This window comes from Lepisma saccharinum, chromosome 3, assembly GCF_977018435.1.
Source record: "Lepisma saccharinum chromosome 3, izLepSacc3.1, whole genome shotgun sequence".
Lineage (NCBI taxonomy): Eukaryota > Metazoa > Arthropoda > Insecta > Zygentoma > Lepismatidae > Lepisma > Lepisma saccharinum.
Window position 1 is genome coordinate 42,356,544 of NC_139231.1, and position 27,368 is coordinate 42,383,911.

At 38.7% G+C, this 27,368-nt stretch overlaps 1 protein-coding gene across 2 annotated transcripts in view; it reads right to left on the reverse strand.

Annotated features, from left to right (window-relative positions):
• Positions 1–27,368, reverse strand: part of LOC145984995 (centrosomal protein of 120 kDa-like) — an 88,689-nt gene that overhangs the window by 32,798 nt on the left and 28,523 nt on the right. For both annotated transcript variants that reach the window (XM_083118479.1, XM_083118478.1), the window contains exons 5-7: positions 20,716–20,895; positions 14,065–15,134; positions 6,371–6,614 (exon numbers count right to left, since the gene is read on the reverse strand). In XM_083118479.1, coding sequence (XP_082974605.1) covers positions 6,371–6,614; positions 14,065–15,134; positions 20,716–20,895 — 1,494 coding nt within the window. The remainder of the gene's footprint in view (positions 1–6,370; positions 6,615–14,064; positions 15,135–20,715; positions 20,896–27,368) is intronic.

The window sequence follows — 27,368 nt, forward strand, 5'->3', positions numbered from 1 at the left end:
AAGTTGGCAACAGTGACTGCATGACTTGTGTATCTGGAGCGGGAATGAGACTTCAGCAAGGTGGGTCTTTGGGAGCATGCAAGGCCTGACAGTTACCTGCGGGCTTTTGATGATTGAAGCTTCAGTTCTTACTCGCTGACTCACCAGGTGGGAGGATGACAACTTGGCCAGGTGACTAGGTGGGTTTAGTAAGCAAAACTGGTCCGCGTGCAGGACTCTGCCCCCAACAAAAACTTAGGTTCACTATTGTGCAACTTTTGATTGATATGGATGATGAAGATGAAATAGATGATGGGACACTCACAGTAAAACTATGCTCAAGTTGATACTTGAACCTGGGAACTTTGCAAGCAAGACTAAGAGTTGATCACTTATAGCATTAGATCACCAGGCCACCAAGCTGATAGGGAACACAAAAGAAGTCAAAATGTCTTGAAATCATTCATGTTTATAAGTGCTAATAATACTGCAGTATATTCATATGTGATTGTACATTCATACATATATTGAATTATGCAACCCTCCATGACAGTGGGATAGTTAGTGTAACTTACTTCGAAGGCAGAGGTCCCAGGTTCGAACTTTGGTTTAGGTTGTGTTTATCTCCTCACCCATTTCACCACTTTGTCATTCATCTCATTGTCATTATTAACCCAAGTTAGAAAAGCAATGTACAATAATTACAAGAAAAAATTAAAATGTATATTTCATCATCAGCTGCAAAATAAAGTGCTACTAAGGCATACTGTTGCGTACCACCAGAAAAAAGAACCACCACTAATAATAAATATACATGAAATGTGACTACACGAAAGAAACGTGCATTTAAATTATTATCACTATGCTAAACTAATTTCATGGCACATCTTTCTCTTATTTCTGTATTGAGATTGAACTTAGGTTGACTCGATGCTAAGAAGGATATAATAACAATAATATTCTAGCTGAATGTTTCTGTAGTTCCTGTAAAAATGCACCTTTTGTGCTACTATTTTTGTTGTAAATTCGACCAATACATCAGAATCGGTATCAGCTCGGCTCTAATCTCTTCCTAAATACATAAAAGGAAAATCAAGAGAGTGGGTGTGTAAACACCACGGAGTTTTAATATTTACATTTACTGACCTTGTAAACAAGGGAAATGACTATGACAAAGATTGATTGATTGATTTGCTTTATTTTACTATGCTTTTTGTGCCAATTCTGTTAAATTTGCGATGATGGGTATGACATATGAGTGACGATATGATGAAATTGATGAATGGACACTCACAAACATCCATGCCCAGGCCAGGATTCGAACCCGGGACTCATACCATGATGTGCTAACCACTCCACCATGAGGGGACTATGAGAAAGAGAGCTTCAATGTATAGTCCGAAACAAAAGTTTAAGGCCACGTGTAAAATGTGGTAGTAAGTGATTATGGACGTAAATTAATGTGTAGAAACATGTTTTTGGTATTTTGATGGACATATTTGATAAGAAGGGCTGAAATAGCATTTGTTGGTCTTTGAATCTGAAAATCGAAGCATAATTAGTGAAAATATGCCATTTCGTACGATTTCACAATTAGTCTAAAATACAGCACTTCTTCACCTTTGCGAATGAAATAAAAGGGGGGGGGGGAAGGAGAGTGTGTTGCACCAGCACTGATTTTCAATACTGCTTAAATACATTTTTTTTATACATAGTGAGGTTGCTAATGTGACTTGCAACGTTGCGATAAGGTGTGCAATGCATTATAAGGGTGTAACAAACAAAGGCAGCCATGCACCCTGTAATTGTGTTTGTGAGGAAGACCTCACCCAGAGATGACTAGTTCTTGCCATGGCCCTTTCGAAGCCCAGACCTAAATCCAATTGGAAACCTTTGGAACACAATTGGGAACAGGTTACGTCAGTATCAGCCAAAAACTATCCCAGAACTGCAAGAGGCAATTGCATTAACATGGGCGGACATCAGTGCTGAGGAATGCAGACAGCTGATTGCATCCATTCCGAAGAGAGTAAATGCCTGTTTGAAGGCTAAAGGTGGTCCAATTGACTACTGAAGTACTGTTCTGTGCTCTTATATAACACTTAGAAAATGTGGGTGGCCTTAAACTTTTGTTAAGGAATGTACCATCTTGAATTGGATGTATCTTTCTCGTGGGGGGAGGGTTCTTATTTTAAAATTTTCTGCCACTTTTGATTAATCACGATGACGAGGATCAAATGGTGATTACATGAAATTGATGAAAGGACACTCAGATAGGAATTCTGATGTGTAGGTCAGGACTTCAACCTAGAACTTTCGGCAGCGAGGTTGGGACTAGGCCACACTCGGCACTGACTGGCAACATGTCTTACTCCTTGTGCTGTAAAATGTTTTCACTATTTATATTATAAAAAGCACAGTGTTTCTTGTTACAAGTATTGAATTATAAAACAAGAAAAACTTACATGACAATGAATTTGGAAATTCAAGATATAATATACAATCAAGACAGTGGCAGAAAACCATGTAGCTATAATATCATATGAAGGGCTCGGGTGTTAAACATGGTAAGTGACAAAATGCAGATTTCGAGATATTGAAAGTTGATGTTTAAAAAAAATCTGATTTACAAATTAAAATAAATTTCTAAATTATTTACAGCAAATATGATTCACTTGTATGTTTACTATCATACAAACATGATATTTCATCCGAATTATTTTACTCGGTGGTGCTATATGCGATTTGTTTGAGGGTTGTTCAAGGAATTGTTGTAGTTACCATGCTTTACATGCAACGATATCAAAATGAGTGATCAGATACCGCTTTATTCAAGCTAACTTGTGATGTCAGTTCAATAATAATATTTTGACATTAGACTTTTTATAGCAACCAACAATAATAACAATTTGCAATACAAAAATGAAAGCATTTAATAATAATAATTTTATTCAATAAACAATAACCTGAGCTACTTGTTGTAACAAGTTTTTGCTCCTGCGTCTGACTGAAATTAGAAAAGTAGATTTCGTCATTTTATTACGTTAGTATTTAAAAAAATAAGTTCTGAATGCTTGTGATTAAAAATAACTTCCTTATATCTATATGGAGATCAATATTCGTAAAAACATGTTTATATATGAGCGGTTTTTCAGCTACACATATCTACTTCACACAGACAGAGGCTCTATTTATTACCTCAGCATGCCAAGCAGAATGCGATTCACAAGCCTCTCTTGATACAAAGCTGTGTTATGTAGACTATCCAAATTGCATACAATGGCAATATTAGATTTTTGTGATTCAATAAGCAATTTATACATAAAATAGGAATGGCTTCTTTTTGATCTAAAAATTGAAAATCTAAAAAGATTTTTTTCGAAAATGAAAAGTTAAAAAAAAATTCAAACAAAAAAGCGAAAAACAAAAAAAGGTTTTTTTCTCGAAAAACTATTTTTTTTCTTCGAAAAGTGAAAAACGATTTCTTTTTCGAAAAACCAAAAATGATTTTTTTTCCGAAAGACAAAAAATTTCATTTTCGAAAATCGAAAAACAATTTTTTCGAAAAGCCATCCCTAGTTTAAATCTCTATCTTCAAGATAACAATTACCGGCCCCTGTGGCCGACTGGTTAGGAAATTGCACTATGGTGCCAGGGGTCCCGGGTTCGAATCCCGGCCTGGGTATGGATGTTTTTGAGTGCTTATTCATGAATTTCATCATATCATCACTCATCTCCATCTTCGCAAATAAGCCAAAAGTGACACAAGATAAAATAAAGAAAATCAATGAAGACACAATTATGACCTTGTAACTTTCTGTTGTACGAGGGTGGTTTGAAAAGTTCTCGGAATGGAATAGAAAGAAACGACTTACAACAGTGATTTTTTTTATTTTTCAATGTAGTCTCCCTGTACACTAATGCACTTGGTCCAGCGATGTTCCAATGCCTTGATCCCATCTCGAAAATTAGATTCCTCCAGGCCTGTGAAATACGTGTCAACTTCGGCTATTAGTTCTTCCTTTGAAGAGAATCTCCGTCCACCGAGGAAACTTTTGAGTTTGGGGAAAAGATGGAAGTCTGAGGGAGCCAAATTAGGCGAATAAGGCAGATGTGGCAACAATTCGTAACCAAGTTCATGAATTTTTGCCATGGCAATGACACTTGTGTGAGGGCGCGCATTGTCCTGATGCAAGATGATTTTCTTTCTTGCCAAACCTGGCCTCTTTTCCCGTATCTTATGCTTTAGTTGGTCGAGGAGATTAGCGTAGTATTGTCCCGTAATTGTTTGACCAGTGGGAAGATAATCGACCAACAGAATCCCTTTCGCATCCCAAAACACTGACGCCATTACCTTTCCGGCCGACCGTATTGCCTTTGCTTTCTTTGGTGGTGGTGAATCAACATGTTTCCACTGCTTTGACTGTTGTTTTGTCTCTGGGGTATAGTAGTGGACCCACGTTTCATCTGTCGTCACAAACCGGCGCAAAAAATCTGTTTAGTTTCTCTTAAAACGAGTCAAACATTGTTCGGAAATGTCCACTCTGATGCGTTTATGGTCCTGTGTTAAAAGTCGCGGCACCCATCTTGCAGATAATTTTCTCATATCCAATTCAACTGTTAAAATGTGATATGCCCGTTCGGATGACATTCCTATAGCTTCAGTAATTTCATACACTTTCAGTCGGCGATCCTCCATGACCAATTTATGCACTTTTTCAATAATTTCTGGGGTAGTAGCACATTTTGGGCGACCATTACGTGGATCATCTTCTAAGCTGTCCCGACCAAATTTAAACTCGTTTGTCCACTTTGCAACAGTTGAATAAGAAGGAGCAGAGTCCCCCAGTGCGTTCAGAAAATCGGCATGAATTTCCTTTGCTTTCATACCTTTCTTTACGAAGTACTTAATCACCGCTCGAATCTCGATTTTTTCCATCTTCACAAAGCACTGCACGGGAACAACTACAAAGTGACGTCCGCACCACAGATCTCTACCCAGAACACTGACGCGCCACGTGTTTATTAATAAATGATGGCCTATTACTATGCGAGAACCTCGTTGTCCTAGCACTGACATCTGGTGGTGATTCCGAGAACTTTTCAAACCACCCTCGTATTTTTCTTTAACTTAACATGTTTGTAAAGAATGATTTAAAATGTACACAGGGCTTTAATTTTTAATAGTTTTCACTGATATTTGGCTCTTATGGATTAAAATAGTCATTATTTCGAACCAAGAAGAAGACATATTTGCAATATCAACAATTAAAATAATTTGCTTTCATCAAAGTCACACATATCATAAATATGGAAGTTAATTAAATTACAAATACATTATTAGGTCCATCATAAAAATATTAAAACTTTTAAAATGTGCATTACAGATCTATGGAAAATATTTTATATAAAAACTAAACTGTTCCAAATAATTGATATGATTCAGATCAAATTATATATTCCTTAAGTGTAATACATTTTTGATGTTGCTTGGGAGGCATGGTATCTTAGAGCAGCCTTAAATGCGCATACCCAATTAAAAATCCAACGAATTTCTATGTGGCTACAGTTATTTATATCTAGTTGAAGAAAAGTATGTGCTTTTCTACTAGATCGCAGTTCACATCCAGGTACGAGAGTAACATTTAATCCGAAAATTGCCATTACGAGCACTGCTGCAGCTAACCAATGGTATCTACAGTAGATACCACGTTTTACATGAAATAAAATGTACGTGGCCATGCAAAGTTTTAGTTGCATTTTTGATTGGCAACCTCTTCATTCTCCTCATTCTTAGTCGGTGGTACATATTCCGAGTCATTATGGGAATCATATACACTTTCTAACTCGTTCTCATCTTTGCTGTTGCCTAAATACTCGCGAACTTTCTGAGACACGTTGCAATTCAGTAACAGCCGTTTCACCGCCATCTTTGCAACTTACCATACTTTACATGAAACAACTGGTAGATACCATAACTTTCAACACGTCTAGCTCTCATCTGTTGACGAAACGAAACACTTCGAGTACGATTCGACTTCATTTACGATGGACTACATGATGCACATTGTAACTCCAAAATGACAAAAATGTCACCATGTTTTACACCAGAGCCCTTCATATATCTTGTTATAAATAAACAATCGGGTATCTTTGGCCTGATTCAGCACAATAAGTAATCCAGCATACTCTTGCTTTTTACCACTTCATTGGGTCTGACTACAAACAAGATTGTGCAACATCACCAATTGTAATAAGGAGGAATGAGCTGTTTATATTAAATACTACATAAATTATATCACAGAATAATTGGATTATTCTGCTTGCTTGATGTTCTTGATATAGAATTCGTCATATTTGCAAAGATTGCCCATTAGCCACCATGTCTTACCTTTTTCTGTGACAGAAGAATACTCATATCTAGCGATGCTTGTGCTATCAGATTTGGAGAATCATGAATGATCTCATTCACATACACCTCAGGTGGCCAGGATAGCAGTACACGGTTCATTTCCTGTTCTGATGACAAGAAATTCAACCTGCCCCTGATGTTTCTCAAATGCAATGTTTTCATGGGTTCCACTATGACTGTTGGATGGTCACTAGCAGATATGTCAACTTTAGGATGGTAGAACCTGGAACAAAGAATGATGATAAAATAACATACTATGAGGGGATATCAAAAAGTAATTGAGTAATTTTTTTAGAGCCGAACGGAAATGTATTCACAAAAACTGAAATATACATTTGGAAGTACATGTAGTTTGCCACCTTTCCACGAGATGGCAGGTGTGTGCATGCCGAGAGGCAGTTGTTTCAAAATGGCAGCTACGTTTGAGATGTTCGACACAGTTGAGCTGGGGAGTGTGATTCAGTTTCTGTGGTCAGAGGGACAGAAACAAATCTATCGTGAGTTGTGTGCAGTGTATTGTGACACATGCATGACATTCACACATATCTGTAACTGGTGTGCAAAGTTCAACACAGGGCATGTGAATGTCTTCAATGAACACCGTTCTGGATGGCCTTCCACATCCCACACACAGGGTAATGTTGACGCTGTGGAGGCATTGATTCAGGAGGACCGGTGGTCAACAATCCAAAGAACAGCAAATGAGGTGGGCATTTCATATGGTAGTGCATATACCATCATCCATGAAGAACTTGGGTATCGCAAAGTGTCAGCGAGATGGGCCCCCAGACAGCTCACACCACAGCATATGGAGGTCGAACACTGGGAAAAGCAATTGTGTAACCACCACACCTTTCATGCTTATATTCTCCGTCAACTAGAATTGGAAAATCTAGATATGCACTGCAAGAGTTTGATCTTAAATTAAAAAATAAAAATAATAAGGGTGCAGCCATATGCACTCGAGTATTTTCTTCTTTTGAGCACTTTTCTGCGATTCTGGGTAATCATGATTATGAAGATGAAGAAAGAAATGACTATGTCCAGGCTGCAATTCAACCAGCACTGAAGTGGAAAATGATAGCTGAGGGGATGCTCCTATAGTTAAACATAGTGACAATGAGATAGCTGGGGGGAATTTTTGCTAGCTGGTGAGGGATACCATCCCTCTGCATCCCTTTGCGCACTGAATCAGGGCCGGTGGAAGGGGAGGTCGAACCATGCCACCGCCCAGAGTGGCAAATTTTGAAGAGAAGAAAAAAAAATAAGCTCATTGAAAACTTGAAAGTTTTGATACCTTAACTCAGAGGCCTATGATGCGCTCTTTCAAATAAGTGGCAGCAATAAAACTGTCCAAATGGTCGCACATGAGGCTCAGTGTATTGCAAACCAGTTGCCTGGCTTTACATTCCTTTGCTCACTAGTTACCTGGTATGAATTTTTACTCTACGTAATGTAATGAGCAAATGTCTTCGAAACAAAAAAGCAGGAGTGATGAAAAATTTCAAAGTTTCTTAGACGACACTTGGCAGCCTAGCAGGGCCTTCCTACCTCCACTTGTGGAGGCGTAGGGGTAGGGGGACGGCGACCTGTGAATTGATGGAATTGGCATCGAATTTAGATATAGATGATCCAAAGATAGGCAACACTGTACAGGGCCGAAATCGAAAGAAGCAGCAAATTAGGAAAGGAAAAAAAAAAGATCCACAAAAATGGTACAAAGTTGATTCATATTACCAGGTCCTACACTATTATTGTAGCTCTAAGAGAAAGATTTGAGCAGCTTAAACATCATGGTGATTTTTCAATTTATTTTATGATATTAGTATGCATAAAGACATGCCATCTGATCTTTTGTTTGAAAAGTGTAGAAAACTCCCAGAATGTTAACACATGAAGGCTACTGAATTAAAAGATGAACTAAAAGTGTTTTCAGCTATAATAAAACAATTACACCAAAGGAGACCAACTGATAAAGGGTCATGATTTTGGAATGTGAATGTAGAACTTCGAATTTATTAACTTTGTTGGTAATCGTAGCAAGTGGCGAACAATTTTTTTTTGCAAATTAAGGCTAATAAAAATACTATCTTCGGTCAGTCATGTCTGACACACGCTAGTTTCCATTTTATGCAAGATAGCATTATATGAAAAATAATATTACATGCAAAGGTAAAGTTCCCTGTACATATAGCACCATGTCATCAAGGCACATTTAGAAGATGTGGGGGTACGGCCACACACATTCTCTATCTGGGCCAATTTGGAGGTGATGTGATCAGCACCACTCTCTGGGTGCCTTTACCTTGGAGGGTTGTCCCCGGTACCCATTAATTTGAGGTTGGGTGAACCCCAGAGCCACTTTATGTGGGGGCAACGCAGGAAAGAATTTAGACCTCAGATCACCCACATGGAGATCTGGGAATATTACATGTAATCCTTTTAAAAATTCAATCATATATCACAGACCTACAATGGTAAACATATGAAGTGAAGCCTTCATTTCTTCCCTAAAACTTGTTACATTTAGTGGTTAGCACACCATGCTACGATGCAAGGGGTCCCTGGGTTCGAATTCGCAGCCTGGGCATAGAAGTTTGTGAGTGTCCATTCATCAATTTCATCACTCATCCCCATCTTCGCAAATTAGCCAAAGGTGGCACAAAAAGCGAATTAAAATAAAAGCAAATCAAAATAACAAAAAAAAAAATTAAAAAAATTGAACTGTAATAGTGTTGCAAAATTTATGACACTATTCCTGCACACACACTTCGCTTATGAAGTTTTATGCACACACAATGCACACCCTTAAATGAATATCAGCCACAAGTTGTCCTTTAGCTTGCAAGTATCGAATCACATAGAAAATGTCGTAACTGGTGGAAGAGCACTGATGGTCATGAGTACATTACCATGTCTCCTTGCTTCCTATGTATACATGGAGCAACAATGATGAAATGAAATGGATGCAATGGCTTCATTTTTGGTGTGAATGTGTGGAAGTTGCCAACTAGTTACTGATTGCACCTGCAGCAGTTGCATAACAATGTGGTCTACACAGGGATCCCAGGCCTGATACCAAGTGGAGGCGCATAGTGATTCAGATCCCACTTTAAACTCTAGGTCCACTACCAATACCAATTACCCTATCTGTGCATAAAGTGGACTTAAAAAAGATTGTGAGTAATAACTTTCTCCTTTTTTTGATTTATTTTACCAAAGGATTATTTCTGGATAACATTTACAAATAACAGGTATGACAAAACTAGATATCAAATATGTAATAAGCCACCTTAAATTATATCTGCTTAATACCAAACATTCACACTATCTGGGTGTGTGACAGAAACACGATTAAAACTGAATTCTTGTTTAAAATAATACTATTTTTGGCACTTTAGTATTATACGGACTCCTGATTTCAGACCGTTTGTTTTCTGGGAAAGCAAAAGAAACACTTATGGACATAATAGGAACACTGTATTTGAAAGTTTACAATATATAAATGAACCTAACCTAACCTAACAAATTATATTCCCCTTGCAAACATGAGTAATTTACCATAGTTAGGTTAGGTTACTTTGATTTATATATTGTAAACTTTCAAATACAGTGTTCCTATTATGTCCTTAAGCGTTTCTTTTGCTGTCCCAGAAAACAGACGGTCTGAAATGAAGTAGTCCGTATAATACTAAAGTACTCTATTCTCTTTCACTTGCAAAAAATATGTTTCTATCAACTAAACTAGACAAATGAAATAGCTAGTCTGAGCTTGGTAGATCAGTGGCACGCAATACCAAAGAGCAAGGTCAAATTAATTGGACTGATCCTTGGTCTTTGCTAAGAGTTGGATTATTGTGAAGAATCTATAAAGATTCTGTTGCATTTGTGTAATACAGTACATTAATGTTGTTGATGACTGCTTAAAGTACAAACCAAGATCAGGTTTCTCTCAAGGCATCAGTGAAAAACTTGGGATAAAGTGGGATCTGAACCACAACAGTCAGGAGAGGTCTTACAAGATCTACAAGAAGATGTATATCTGATGCAGTAAAAGACGTATTGGGCTGTATTAATAGCAATGAATAGGTGTTCGCAACAAAATATTCCAACGACAGCAGGATGGGTAATTAAGAAGGGAGCATGTGCTGTACTTTTTGGGTGAATAAAGTCCTCCCTCACATAGCTTCCAATCTAGTGATACCTTATAGATACATCCTGTAGATGTAGCAACATTTAAAAGTCCACTATACACTACACTGTATACTTGTATGTTAAGGTACGGCAAAAAACATTTTGTCAAATTTCAGAAATAGATATTGCTCAAAATATGCCTCTTCACTTCCTTACAATACACAAAAAAATCTCGACTCGATTACTTCACTTCTTCAGTTTTCACTTTTCATTTGAAAATTTCATGGGCCAATTGGTTATACAGCCACCCACCAGAATGACATGCGATATTCTTCTGCAATTGGATGCATTGTCTGATGGTGTGTGTGTGTGCAGTTGAACACTTGCAAGGTACATAATGATAATGCAGTGAGCTTTTAATAGCATCGTCAGGGGCGGCACCAGGGGGGCAAAAGGGGGTGCTTGCGTGCCCCTTAATTTTCTTCCACACCCCCTACGATCAACTGAAAACACTAACATTAATATGTAATATTATGTCATGTTGTCACATTGAGTGCCGAATGATAGGTATTGAAGTAAGACCGTTATTATTGTATGCAATAGGCAAGCACTGAAAGAGGTGCCGATACTTTTCTGTACTGGTGGCAGCCTCTGTAAGGATCAGCGGCCTATAGCTTAATGTGAGTTATGTTTTTTCTTTTTTGCATTGTTGATAAACAGTTTATTTTCACCCTACGTGTTCTTCCTTACATTGGAGCAAAAATTTAAGCTGCTTTTAAGATACCATCATGTCGTGCTCGTGAAATTATTTAATGTGAGTTGTTATAACATGAAGGGTAGTTTTCTTCTAAATACATTCTATGTATTTGTTCCACATAACATGTTTACTAAACGTACCATTTCAAGCTTTTTCAAAAACTGTTAGGAAGAGGCCTGCCCAATGTTCACGAAGAAATTTTATAGTTCGTTGTTGGAGATAGTGCGGCAGAAGGGATTTTAAAGATGACACAGTTGCTGTGCTCTTCACGTTTTGTCTTGTGGCAGATGGAAGGTATAATGTACTAGTTATTTTGTACCTCCATTGGTTACATTGAAAAGGTTCAAAAATTGTGTTTTTAAGGGCAGGATGATTTTATTTTGTATTTCACTACATAGTTCAATAAGACTGCAACGTGTATCTGATTGTTTACACTGCACGATCACTTTCTTGGAGTATAAGACTTAATACATATCATCATGGACATCCAGGGGGGGGGGGGGGAGGGCAGCATCCTTGGAATATGAATGTCAATCTAAAGTTATATATTTCACACATATATTTTAATTTCAATCAGTAATTTGTGTTAGTCAGTGGCGGCGATTAGGGGTGCAGTAAAGGCATATTTTGAGCACTACCAGTTTCTGAAATTCAACAAAAGAATATTTTCACTGTACCCTACTGTATGGGTATAAAGTGGAACTTCGATTTTACATTCTTCTGGGACCAGCTGCAAAAGCTAAAAATGCAGGAAAATTTGATAACATTTTGCTTTATTGGAACCATGAAGATGAATCTTAAATGTGGGAATGTAAAACCAAGATTCCACTATATATATAACCACCTGCTTAGTTTCCAACATGTTCTTTTATTCATAATTGGGAAAACAGACGCGGTAGTATATAAATATGGAGAAACTAGTACTCACTTTATTATTAATAGAACAAAGAAGAAAAACAGTTCTGCGTATAAAATGAGTACTAGTTTCTCCATATTTATGTTCTTTTACTTTGATATCAAAATGTGAACGTATGCTCACCCCTTGGGAGTAGCAGGGAGTACTTGTGAGCAAGAGTGAAACAAGAGTATATGCTCTAAAATCTAAAAAATAAGTAGGTACTCAATGTTATTGTTTCCTTTCCTATTCTAAAGAACAAGAATGAAAATATGATAAAAGAAAGGTATTTAAGTCTTTGGATTCTACTTTAGTGGTTAAATCTTGCAATGGTAAGAATACAGGGTAAGTCAAAATGATGGACCCGATTACAGAAATTTATTATGTGAAATCTAATAAACATATGTTATTGTGAGACTGCACCTCGAAAGGTTAACTTTCAAAGTTTAGTTTCCATGCAGTGTTTCCACTTTCTACCACTAGGAGTCAGCAACGAGCAGGAAAATGGTGTTGACTGGAGAACAAGAGATCTTTCTGTGTGCTTGATTATCATGTGAACAAGTCTGTGATTAGTGTGCAACGGCATTTCCGTACCAAGTATCGGAGAGAACCGCCTATGGGGAAGGCCATTCGTAAGTGGTATGAACATTTCAGAGATTCGCGCTGCATCTGTAAACGAAAATCGACTGGCCGTCCATCGACTGGGGAAGAGACAGTGGAACGAGTGCGCACATGTTTCGTGCGGAGTCCACAGAAGTCCACCTACCGGGCAGCGAGAGAACTTCAACTTTCACAGAAAACTGTCTGGCGGGTTCTGCGGAAACGTTTACAAATGAAACCCTACCGCTTGCAACTAGTTCAAGCCTTAAAAGACACTGATTATGCTTTGCACGCGTCCTTCTGTGCTGATTTATTCGCATTAATGGAAAGGGATGGGTTCTCTGAGAGGTTAATTTACAGTGATGAAGCAACTTTTCACCTTTCAGGGAAAGTGGACAGACAAAACGTAAGGATTTGGGGAACTGCTAACCCCCATGAATTTGTGGAACACGAACGCGATTCTCCCAAAGTGAATGCTTTTTGTGCCATTTCCCATGAAAAGATTTATGGGCCCTTTTTCTTCCATGAACGTACTGTGACAGGACTTGTTTTCCTTGAAATGCTGCAACTATGGCTCCTTGCACAGGATATCACAGATTTCATTCTCCAATTGGATGGTGCCCCTGAGCATTACCATGGCAGCGTCCGGGACCATCTCAATTGGGCATTGGAACAACGTTGGATAGGCTGTGCATCTCCAGAGGATCGATTTCTCCTTCATTGGCCACCTCATTCCCCCGACTTGACCCATGTGCTTTCTTTATGTGGGGTTTTGTCAAGGATCATGTTTACATCACTTCCAACAACATTGGATAACCTGCGTGCCCGCATCACAGCAGCCATTGCTGATATTGACCGCAACATGCTACACAAGGTTTGGCAGGAGATAGACTATCGGCTTGATGTGTGCCGTGTTACGCGAGGTGCTCACATAGAACACTTGTGATTTGTTTGAAAAAACTTTGACAGTTTACCTTTCTTAGCACATGTTTCACAATAACATTTGTTTATTATATTTCACAGAATAAATGCCTGAAGTCGGGTCCATCATTTTGACTTACCCTGTATTACCAAATAACTTATCATATGATGAAGAGACTTCTTGGGAATAAGTTGTAGATTGGTTTTCATGAAGTAAATCATAGAAGATAAGAATCAAAAACTCTGAAACATTTCTGGAGCTAACATTGCCAAATTCACAAGAAGGTATCTTCATCATTCCCTGGCAACAAAGTTTCAAGACATATTTAACTTAGAGTGTGTGCATTTTTCAATGACTCAACTTACTTGAACTTGCATGTCTTAGTCTCTGGTATATCGTGGAGCACAATGCTTTCTACTGTTATTGTGACGCTGAAGAAATGACATGGCTGAATGCCCTTGAGAGAAAACTTTCCTCTGCCAGAGCTTTGCGGCCTAGAACCGTCAGAAGGTGGCATCAACACAGGGTTCGGAAAGGAGCCACTAGTTTCTCCGGCTTCCACGGGTGTAGTTGGGGTAGATTTTGAGGGAGAATCGTGTCTTGAAGCCTGACAATCACCAGCTGCTGACGGTAACTCCTGTGTTGCTTGCGTTGAGACATGCTCCTGCAGAGGCTCTTGCACTGGTTTCGATTTATCTCCAGACATTGCAGCTTCCACATTTACAAAGAAACCTTCAGGTGCAGATTTTGGCTTGTCTTCTGATACAGGCGCATTGGAAGATTGTGCTGTTCGAGGCCTTTCAGTCTCTCTGACCTCACTTTGAGACAAATAATCATTCGACAACTGCTTTTCACCATCGTTAGCTATCTCTCCGGCAAGATTGATGTGCAAATTATCACCCAGTGCACTTGTGCTCACTTCTGATTCTATCTGAGCTTTATCAGATTCATTTCTGGATCCTATTTCTGTCAGTACCTCACTCTGACTATCTCTGGCCACATTAATCACAGAATCAGGTCCTGGCAGGATATTCAACTTGATCAGCATGTTGACAGATGGCACAGGATCACAGGCAGTTTGATCATTACCAACTGATGTCAGAGCACACCGGACTTCATTATAGGATTCAGAGTCACCATCCAAAAGATCAATGAGTCCGTCTAAGTCGCTGCTGCTTGGGATTAACTTCTGAAAATCAACCCCTGCCTCACCAAACACTGTTTCATCCCACATAAAGCTAAGTGTAAGACCTAGCTGTTTGGAAAAGTACAACCGGAGGCATTCCAAAGAGCTTCTGATCCTTACAACAATTTTCTCATCAAGTATGCACGAATTCCCAACTTTAGACAATGATTTGGACTGAACTTGGAAACCAAGAACTGTATATAGAAAGTAACATTCTTCCACCTGCGCTTCAAGCTCCCCAGGAATCAACTATAAGTATACAAAAATAAGAAAGCAAAAATTATAAATTATTCACACAGATAAATAAAACTTTCACAAGTAAAAATAAATTCTCCATGAGAAAGTTGTGGAGCAATATTTTTAAAAAAATCCACAACTGGAGACTGGGCCAGGCCAGCAGAATTGGGTGATAAAAACATGCACGGGGAAATATATTGTAAATTGTATCCTTACTCTACAGTCACTTAATGACAACTTAAGTACATGTTAGCTGCATTTAATTTGAAATTTCAATTTCAGCTGAAAAAAGATCCAAGTTATAAAAGGAGCAGCAGGCAGTGATGCATACTGAAAAGTTTGGAAAAATTTGTGTTACTTAGGATTTACATGCAGACTAATCCAAACTGGATCTACAGTTTAAGTTTGACTTCCATCCACTAATCTTGAGGTTAAAAAATAATAGTGAAATCTCAGTTATACGTTTTATGGGGGACAGAAGGCTAAAAACTTATAACTGAGAAAAACGTATTATTGAAATATAATTAAAATGGTAAGATTAAGTACACAAAGAAAGAAAAAGAGTACTACATATACACCAAAGTTTGCTGTATTGCACTAATCTGTTCTAAATCGATATTGTAAATTCACAAATTCACGAGAAATAGACATTGAAGGTGGCGGAGGGTGAAAGGGGTACAAGCAAGATTTACCACTTGATCCATTCAGCCATTTCCCTGCAAAAAACTATGCTGAACATTAGGACGTTTATCTCGATCTTATGTTTACTGTAACTCTCGTTTCCCTGCTTTACGTTTTCCAAACCCAGCCAATGGCAAAATTTGCCAGAAGCCTGTCCCGTATACCAGTCGACCTCTCCCTTGCTTTCGTAGCAGCCTATTCATTCACCATGCGGCCTTGAACCAATTTGTTCCAGTTCCGATTAGCCTTCTCTGCATAAAGTGTACTTAAAACCTTTAGCAGATGGAGCCTCGCGTGCCTGTATTCCCGTTGAAGCCCGCACCTTTGTAAGCATGTGCTTTTCATACTTGCTGCTAGTACAAAAAAATCGTAGCTCGAGAACTAATTGTCGTAGAGAGAAGGAAATTGGTTTTGTTTTCTTAAACACTTGGCTTTTAGCCGAGGTAAAATTTACACATTGTGCCTCCAAATAATTTGGGTTAACCAAATTTCGAGGGAAGCACAACAAAAGACCACTCTATGAGGATATGTAATGCTCGTGCTGCAACTTTGAAAAATAAATAATAAAACTGAAATGACTGCATTCAGAATTTTGCGTAATTATGGAATTGCGCTTCTAGCGTCGGCCCTATGGAGGCTGGATGGTAAAAATTTTGAGAGAAGCACAACAAAAGACCACTATGAGGATATGTAATGCTCATGCCGCAACTTCGAAAAATATATAATAAAACAGAAATCACGGCATTTGGAAATTTTGCATAATTACGGAATTTAGCTTCTAGCGTCGGCCCTATGGATGCTGAGGGGGGGGGGGGACACAACAAAAGATCACTCTATGATCATATGTAATTCTCCTGCCGCAAATTTGAAAAAAAGATGGAAATTACGGCGTTCAAAAATTTTGTTCATTACGGAAAAATTCGAACTTTGGGACTTTGCTCCTACTTCCCCCTGGACTCTTAATTGTCGGAAGTTACTTAAAATGTTGCTTTTTGTTCATTCTTACATTTAAATTTTTAAAAGAGATGCAGTGGTTGAGCAGTTATAGCATTTTATCTTCAATTTATCCCATAGAACAAAGGGGAAAAAGTGCTCATTTCAAATGGCGCTTGCCATTTGAAATGAGATCATACACACGGTGTATGATCACTGCTTACTCTAAAAACATTCACACATTAAAAATAAGTCACAGTGTTCAATAATTCATTTATCTGAGATTTCGTTTTGCATAATAAAAAGTACTGCAACGTCTCTGTCTTCAAGAACCGTATTATCTTTAAATATGACAGTAATAAGTCCCAGCTTAACTCCCCCCCCCCTGCAGGCCACTGTCAACTCCCCCTCCCTTTCTTCAGCTTGTTTGTAATGATTATGACAGGCTGGGAAGTGTGGCGCCAGTTACTTGTCTGACAGCTTGAAAGATAATCTCCGATCTGCTTCAGGCAGCTACGACTTGCGGAAGGCAATGCAAAGAACAAAAGCAGGATTATTTAGCACAGGCCAATCTTGTTCAAGGGTGCATAGCCTCTCCCCTTCTCTCCTATTCAAGGGACAAAAATAGAATTCCAAGTCGAGAGTCTGGTCCCATGGTTGCAGCTGATAAGAAAACCTGTATGAGAATGTAAGTAAGTATTTATTGCTTGCCTCATGTGCGAGCCATCGGCTGTGCTCACTACATCTATTCTTATTACACAACTATGATCTTCCTTACAGACTACACTTTCCATTACATTCCGTATAGGTGTTAAATAGCAGTTCTGGTCGTTTTAACTGTTCTCACTTAAACTAACACTTATTCCTCTTCCTTATCCCGTGCAACACTTCTTTTCCCCCTAACTGTTTGTACATATACCCCCACTTTTTTCCAATAGTTCCATGTTCCTTTGCACTACTATTGATTCGTACACACTTTCCAAGCTTATGTTGCGTAGCTTCTCCTCCTGCAGAATGCACATGTCCTGACATTAGAATAAATGTTCTGTCCCATCATCACCATTGCATAATATGCATTTATATTTCCTTTCCTCATTTTTTACTGTATTGTGTCTCCATCACCCCAGCCTCATCCATGCCAACCCCTTTCTTGCCACCATGCTCACCTTCTTGATGTACGCTGCTTGTCCCCATTCCCGCGGTCCCCTTCTTTGGAGCTCGAGTGATCTCTTAGTTTCACATTCCACTATTATTACCTGCTTATATCCTCTAATCGTTGTTTCACTAATTGCAATGTCCCCTGGTCGACGTGTTCTCCCTCCCAGTTCCATCCCAGTCCAATTTCGTGAAGTTTGCCTCTGATCTCTTTTGCCCATTTTCCCATTTCCTACCCTTGTACCTGTTGCATAAGTGCTTGCTCTTTTACCGAGTTATCCCTTCTCGATATTAATGTCGCCCAGTACTTAACCCTTCTCAACATACCCCACGTATTCTCCCTTACCAGTCCAAGTTCCCGTAGTACGCTGCAGTTTGCAGTGCCCATGCTGATATGCAAAGCCTTCTTGTAAAATGTGCATTGGATTCTGTTTAGTACATCGGCCCCCCTTTGCTCCCCATATCTCCCTCCCGTACCCTATTAATAATGTATGATACAGTTTTTCCACAAAATGTATATCGTATTTCTCCAATATCCATACTGTCTACATTATTTCATTTGTTATTGCCCCAGCCTTTCCTTGTACCATTTGCATATGTCTTGTCCATGTCCCTGCCATAGTGAGAACTAATCCCAAGTATTTTATTCTTATTACCCTTTCCAATTCTTGCCCTCTGAAAGTCCACCTTTCGTCTTTTCCATATACATATCCGTTCTTGAACACCATAATTTTTGTTTTTGTGAGATTTACTTGCAGTTTGGATTCTCTGCTGTCCAGAGCCCTTTGTAGGCTGGCATTTGTCTCTGAGATCAGAACCACATCATCTGCGAACAGGAGCGCCGGTACACCTTGGGGGTGTCGCCTTTTTTTAAATCATTTATATAAAGAGTGAAGAACAGGGGTGACATAACACATCCTTGCTTTACCCCCGCTTCCGATTTTCGTTCCTCTGTCACGGTATCCACTTGACAACGTACACAGAATTCAACCTTTGAATATATTGCGTTTATCATCATGGCCGACATTCCCATTTCCCACAGTTTTTCTCTATTTACAGTATCGAATGCCTTTTGGAAGTTGACAAAATAGGTACGAGGCGTATTCGGAAAGTAAGTACCGAAAGGGTGTAAAAGATAAAGTAAAATAGTTTTGTACCTTCTTTATTTGTATTGCATTCTACGGACCTTAAACTACTTTTCTACGTAGTTTCCACTATTTTTCAGGCATTTGTCATAGCGTGGCACTAGTTTTTGTATCCCATCGTCATAGAATGTTCCCGCCTGTGATGAAAGCAATCCATGCACTCCTGCTTCGACGTCATCATCCTAGTCGAAACGCTGACCACAATTTTCGATATTCCAGGCGATCTGTCACAAAATTCGATTTACGCCATTGTTTCACCCTTCCTCCTCTGGTATTTTGTATAGTTCTGCAAAATATATATCCCACGTTTTTGGTTCTATGTTACTGTTGGTCCCTTTACTTCCCCTTAGCTTCTTTATCACACCCATATCGCTCTACTGTCTTTTGTCTCCATTGCTGCTTCTAGCATCTCCGTGTCTTTTACTTTCCAATCCTGCTTCGCCTGTTCTATAATTTGTTTATATTTTCTTCTGAGTTCTACATACAGGTGTCTTTTATTTTCACTATTTAATGGGTGGCAGATGTTATCATCATGGAAATCTTGAACTCCCAAGAGCAGCCATTCTTTCAAGCAAGCACAGTTAAAAACGTGTAACTGAAGTATTTTCCTTGTTGGGACTGAATTCGTCGAATGTATAACTGGAAAAATCGTATATCTGAAATATAATAGCATGCACCCCAATGGGAATTGGCAGGGACTGCCAGAAAAAAACGTATTAACGAGAAAAACGTACTATCGCGAAACGTATAATTGCAATTTCACTGTAATCCCATATATTTAAAGATGTTCCTCCTTCAACGTACATTTCCCCAGACATTTAACCAGACAGGCAATGACATTCTGAATGTTAGTGACAATACTTCTACATTAGTATGCAATGTTAATTGGACCATGGAGTAGTTTGTGTTCAATTCCCACCACCGGTAAAAGAAATTTCACCTGAAGATGAGAGAAGAGATGCTCTTTCAAAATGTATAGTTTAAAACACTAGACCAGTGATTCCCAACCAGGATGCCAGGTGCAGCAAAATCGACCTAGGGGTGCGGTGAGATATTGTAGGGATAAACGAAAAACGAAAAAACTATATTTATAAAAAAAATATTAGAAAAATATCATTATTAATAATGTTCCTTATATTATCTTTCAATAAATGGATAACATTAGTACTGGAGTAGGAATTTATTTGACAATAAATATAATTTTCTCCTGATAACATATTCCATTTCGATTTAAGATTAAAAATGGAAAAGATATTCTAACAAGTTTTTAATCTCATTCCCAAGTGTGTCGTGAACATAAAAAGGTTGGGAATCCCTGCACTAGACAATGGATAAACCAATTAACATTGCATGCTAAGGTCAGTGTCCCATCCAATTTTTTTCTTCTTTCTTGATACCTCCTGACATTGGTCTCTCTTCACTAACTCTTTCCACACAAGGTTCATTTCTTACTTTATTTGTCCATTCAAAATGCTCTGTTCTTCACAATGACCACATTTCTAAATCTTAACAGAGGACATATCAAGAAAAGATCGGAATAAATTAAATTATGGGTACGAAGACACCAATATGTCTGGAATACATGTGGCTATGATGATTTAGACCCAAATTATTTTATCCAAATACAACTTGCAACAATCACAAAACTATTTTTTCAGAATCACTGCAAATTTCCTTACCAAATCCAAGTTCAGAGCTGCTCCCAAAATTAATGTCAACTGGAACATGTCCACACACACATCTGGGGGCCCCACTTGGATGTAGCCAGCTCTATCTTTCAGCTCCACTTGGATCTCTGAAGGCCAACATGGCGATGACTCCAGTGGCGGACTCTGCAGTATACTCTCTAACAAATGTTGCTGTGGCATGCATTGAAAACAAAGAAAGCAACAGTCATTCATAATGAAGCAACTTTACAGTTACATAAGCAGAAAATAGTTTCCTCATACACTTTGTTGTTTTTCTGATGTATTCTGTTTATTTTTCTTCTGCTGAGGATGGATGATAAATTGAAAAGCTGGTAAAACATGCACTCAAAAATAGCCTTGGTGCACCCATGATTTGAACCTGGCACCCCTTCTTTCATAGCATGTAAAACTAACAACTACACCACAGAGACTAACTACATCTATGCCATTGCCTCCCCATAAGTGTAGTGATTGACACTGTTGCCTTATGATTAGGGGCATGCATATTTCATTTTTGACGAAAACACAAAATGTGAAATAAAACATTGTAATGTTAATTTTTCATTTTTTGAAAGGTATGAGGTGCATTTTGTTACCACGTTCTGTCACGAAATAAACTGCAAAATGTGAAATAAACTCTTACACGAAATTTATGGTCTATTAAATGACACGAAACCTTCTGAGGTCTGAATTATCCTGCGATTTACGCAAATCATGGGAAATTGATTAATTCCGCTGTAAATATTTGAGAAGCAAAAGTGGACTCCTTTACACAGGAATACACTTAATACTCAGATAAATATTTGAATGTGCTATTAACAGTGAAATGTTAATTTTGTGTAACAAGTGCAGTTTTTAAATCAAATTTAGGGTTTTATTCACCATTATAATACTGAAATGCCATTATATATAGTACCACTTTTGATCCTGAAATATGCCCAATTTTTGTACTGAAATCTTGATCTTTTATTCACCATAAATATGTGGCTCTACTTATGATCTATGGGTTCCAGGTTCGATTCATAGTGGAGCACATAAGTGCATAATATGGACTTAAAACATACTGTGACAAACTTTTGTATGTGCCAAGGTTCAAATCCTAGATATGAAATGGACATTTTTATTTTGTTTGTTACTTCATCTATTACATGAAATCACCATTCACCCTCACGATAAAAAGTCTAGAAAAGCAACATAAAACCAATCAGTATATTACCAGTGCTAGTCATGTATTCATAGCATTTGCAGTACTGATGTAGATAAGCCTTCAAATGGGTAATAAAAGTGCAGTACGGTAGAATATGTACTGGTCACAATTGGATCAAGTATGCAACTTACTAGACACCTACACGCTGAAGTGAAGACACCTACATGCTGAAGTGTTGAGGACCAGCAACCACCATGTTGTTGCACAGTACAATGGAACCAGTTCAGTTTTCACTTCATGTGATGTCAAACGATTTCCTACAAGTTGACCCCAGTCACTTTCTGTCAAGAATTGCAGGAAAATCCACATGACAGGTTGCTGTTGATTCTTAACAAGTTAGGTTTTCCAGATATTGGAAACCAGAAGGCAAGCATTTGTTTGAAGAGGGTGTTTTTTTTTTTTAACACAGAGTGCTGACCTCTAAGTCGCTTTCCGTCCCAAGAATGCTGACCATTTTCACTACTTTTTAAAAAATCATATCTCAAAAACTAAAAATGTAAAATATATGTATCATACACTGTTGAAAAGTTTGATTCTTCCTCTTTATTTTGATATATGATATGTTACATTATAACCACATGGCTACCTTGGACGTTTCATCGTAAATGATATGAAATGTACTAAAAATAAAATGTTGACAAGATATATGACATGCAGTGGAGGAGATTGGGTCCCAAATCTAGGGGGGCAAAGATGGTTTATTTCCCTTTGTAGATAAGATTTATCATAGTGGGGGGGGGGTGCGAAAATGGCCAAAAATTGGGGGCAACTGCCCCTCCTTGCCCCCTAATCATCGGCACTGTGCAGTGGCGGCGATTGAGTCCCAAAACTGGGGGGGGGGGGGGGGGGCAAGATGCCAAATCTACAGGGCAAAGACAATACATTTCCTTTTGTAGATAAGATTTAGCATAGTACGGGGGCAAAAGTGGCGAAAATTGGGAGGGTGGGGGTCGCCCCCTCTAATTGCCGGCACTGTAGAAAACGGAAGCAAGCATATCGCTATCAGACAACGACGTGAACAGAACCGTTATGAGCATTTGCCCACCATCTAGTGGCAGTATGAGGAAGTACGATGTCCAAACATTACTCAGGATTGCTAACTTCGTAAATGTACGGCAAATGACCGTTGAAATAAATTTTGAATTCAACTTCGTATATATACGTGATCCACTAGAGAAGTTCGGGTACGTGATTAGCACTCTAAGTGTTAAAAAAAAAGAAGACCATGTTGTGTGTGTCTGTGAGAACTTAGAGGATCCTGTCCACTGGCCCACTGTGATCCCACAGTCAATAGGAACCTGTATGCTGACCAGCTGCAGCAAGTACAGTTGAACCCCAATTTTACATATTTCAGGGGACCAAGTCGAAAAAACTTAAAATGCGGGAAAATGTAAAATTGAGGAAAATTTTATAACGTTTTGCTATGTTGGGACCACGAAGATTGAATGTATAATGCGGGAAAATGTAAAATCTGGGAACATAAAATCGGGGTTCCACTGTATACAATTTTCTTCACCAGTTAAATGTAAGACACTCCTCATGCAATTCGACAATGCCCAATGTTACCCACCAGAAAATTCAAATGGTCTTGAAATTATACCACACCCAGTCTATAGTTTAAATGTTGTACTATCCAATTTTCAGCTATGTTATTCCATGGTACATTTCTTGAAGACTAGTTCAGTTTCTCGGATGGTGTGACAAATGACATCACAGAGTTTTCTGCATTAAAGCCAGCCACCTTATACTGCCAAAGGATTGCATCTCTGGCTGAACATTGGACAACAAACATAGACTACAATGAACTGTACTTAACAGAACAGTGGTCTACCGTACAGGGACCAACATGGTACCCAGAAATGCTGCAAATATATCACACCCTGTGTAACGTACAGAAACCTGGTAGTTACATAATACTGGCATTGTCTCGAACTAAGGAAAGACAAGAAAAAGACACACACATGCACACACACACATACGTACACTTATCTCATCCTCAGTTCTTGGAACTTGGTCAAGGATCTACTACTTCCTATGGTCGGTGCAAGTGAACTAGGAAAACCACCAAACAGGATATCATTGTGGCTTTTGCGATGCCAGGAGTGCTATATGGCCCTGGCGATTCTGGGAATGAACTTTGAAAACAACAGGATGTCATAGGTGCATCTGTTCTGGGAAGGATGCACCAGATGGGTACGAAAGTACCCATCACTTCCTTCGTAGGTGCAGAGGCACCTGCACATCCTTAATTCCTAGAAAGGACTAACTAAGTACACAAGCCACTCAGTGCAAGTGTCCCTAAGGGAGAACTAAGGGTGAGACAAAGGACATACACAAATATAAAAAGGGCAGGATATAGAATGGAAGGGGTCAGTTAATTCTGAGAGTCCAGAGAGTCGAGAGTGCAGTCCTGATAATCCAGTCAGCCGAGGGGGAGTTCACCTACATCGATACCGAGATGCTGCCAGTCTACCTCGCTCCTCTCTACCTTAAGTGGGTAAGACGACGTTCCTTTCTTTCTCTAATATAACTGGTCATTTATTTAGCTAGAGTCAGGCCTTAGATTGTTGTACGACGCAACATGACCAATGTTTAATGCAGTATACAATAAACCATATTTAATCTACCTCTGTTGTGTTATGTTCTAGCGAGTAAGATTCCTTTTAAGTAACGTTTGTATCCCCAGAGCGTTACAGTTTGGTGGAGGTGCGTTACTTTGCTAACGGCAAAGGCTCGACCCCTGTCCACTTCATTATGTACTTGTTAAAAATGTTACAGGCATAGGCAAATCTCGTTTTGTCCTTAGTTCGATGTTGTCGGTTGTTCATTGTTCGTTTTGAGGTAACTCTGCTTCGTATGATGTTCATGTTGTGGATTCAAACTGATAGGTTGAAAGTTCCATTTTATGCTGATTGTGACATTACACTATGTTTTCTTAATGGTTCTAACACGTCAGCAAACCACTGGTGAACGTAAACCCCTTCTTACTGATGTTGTTGCTTGTCCATTACCTGGTTGCTTAAGAGAAGCAATAAACACGCCATTACCCGCTGATAGCGAAGCATTAGAAATGCCAGACTCCGCGTCAAATCCTAGTACTTCAGGCGCTACGATGTGTACTTCCTCCAGAACACCGTCAATTCAACCCGACACATTTACCGCTGACACGGGTGAAAATATCACAGATTTTTTTTGATACGTATAGAAGAGTTTCTTCCATATTGGGATGGACGGGATCGCAAAAAGTAAAATTTTTGCCTGCTTACTTAAAGAAAAGCACATTAGCATACTGGGATTTGAACCGAACTACCTTAGAAAATCTAGAAGATTTTTCGCAGGTCGAAGAAGCTTTGCCCAAAGCTTTTCAACCCGTTTTACCAGTTGGCCAAGCCTACCTTGACCTTGCAGTGCGGAAGAAATTGCAAGATGAATCGATAGAAAATTATTTCTACGACGTATTGAAACTGTGTAAGAAAGCCGACCCTAATATGAACGACGAAGGGAAAATTAACTTCATGTGTAACGGTTTACCGGCAAAAGACGCCGAAAAATTGGTAACTATGAACGCACAAACGCTGGACGAATTGTTAGCCAATTTACGTCTTTTAGAACGGGCGAAACGTCAATCCGACATTTCTTCATGTACTTACGCACAAGTAGTGAGAGGAAATAATGACAGACAACGAGAATCTTATTCCAACACGAGCAATCACACCCGTTATGTCCATACAATGGATCAATCACGGCATACTGACCGTCAGGATCAAAATAGGCAGACGGAGGATAATCATGGGAAAAGTAATCAAAGAAATACTGGTTATAATCAAGGTTCGTCAGCATTTCGTGGGTCTTACAGGGGCAAGTCAAACAATGCACAAAACAGTGGGAATACGTCGCGACAATGCTTTACGTGCGGATCTACCGGTCACTTTGCAAGAAACTGTCCTAGGCGTGTTTCATTTACACAGAGGGGAGGATATTCAACTGATCGTGGTCGTGGATCATTTTCTATTCAAGGCAGAAATTCACAGAATAATCGGCATGGAAATTTCAACAGGAATTACAGTAGAGAAACACGAAGTCCTTCTCCCTTCTCTGGAAATGCAAAACCCCCAAACATTTAAAGGGCCAGCGAAACAGGGGTCGTTTTAGCCCAAGGGAAGGAAAACCCCTGAGAAAACGAGCGTATCACGCCGAAACTTGTTCGTCATTCTTGTCAAATAATAATCACTCTTCTCAAAGACCTATGATTAATGTTAATATTTTCGGGAAAAATATACCCGCTCTTATAGACACAGGTAGTACTTGCAGTCTATTACATTTTGGAATGTTACCTCCACATTTTAGGATTTATGCACGAAAAACTGGATCTGTAACCCTATCCACTTTATCAGGAGTTGCATCAAGAAACACTCCAGTTTGTAATTTCCATTTCAGAATCGGGCAACATAAATTTACAATGCCATTGGCTATCTGTGGTAATTCTTCATTGCGTAATCGTATTATTTTGGGGGCTGATTTCTTTAACTGTTTTGTTAAGTATTTGACTCCAACCGGCGTAATGTTACACAGATCACGAGATTCATTCATACCAAACGTAATGGAAACTCAGTTATCAATGAGTACAAACAAGATTCAAAACCGGGACAAAAACGACGATCAATTTAGTCTTGAGACGACAGTATTAGCTGCAGACAGTCACTATCCCAGACAAAGTAAAGATACTATAATGATTCCACGTATTTTTAATCATCCGCGTAAATTTATCTCTTTTGCTTTACCAGCTAATCGCGACGAAGTCCCATAGCAGGAAACAACATTTCGGCAAAAGGAAAATAATCCGGACGAAGACGCGGAAACACTCACGGACAATCTTCCTTCCGGAAGAAAGAGTTTTACACTGCCGCATTCTAATGCTGTAACAGATAAGACTCTTTTTCGAGAGCTTCCGTTCTGCGACAAGAAGGAAAACGAGAATAATGGAAGAGCAGCATCTAAACTAAAGGTTTTTTCAGCGCATTCAGTAATTTTAAAACCGTATGAATATATGGAACTGATAGTGACTTTTTCTCCAGCTGTTCCATCTAATCAAGATTTTGTTTTAGAGGTAAATAATGGTCTTTATGACCAATATCGCTGTTTAGTGCAAAGATTGCTTATAAATTCATCAACCACACTGCAAGTTCCTATTATAAATATGAACCATTTTCAAGTCCCCTTTCCACAAAACTATGTTCTGGGTGTTTTGTTTAAACCGGAAGTTATTTCTTCTCCTCCGGAAGAAACGTCACTTGAATTTATCAACGCAATTCGTGACGATAAATTAAAGAGCGCATTCACGTATTCAAACAAAGAGTTAAACGTAAAGACAGATTTGGATATTTCAAAAGATATAACTGATGAGCAGAAAAACGAATTTTACAATTATTGGAACAAT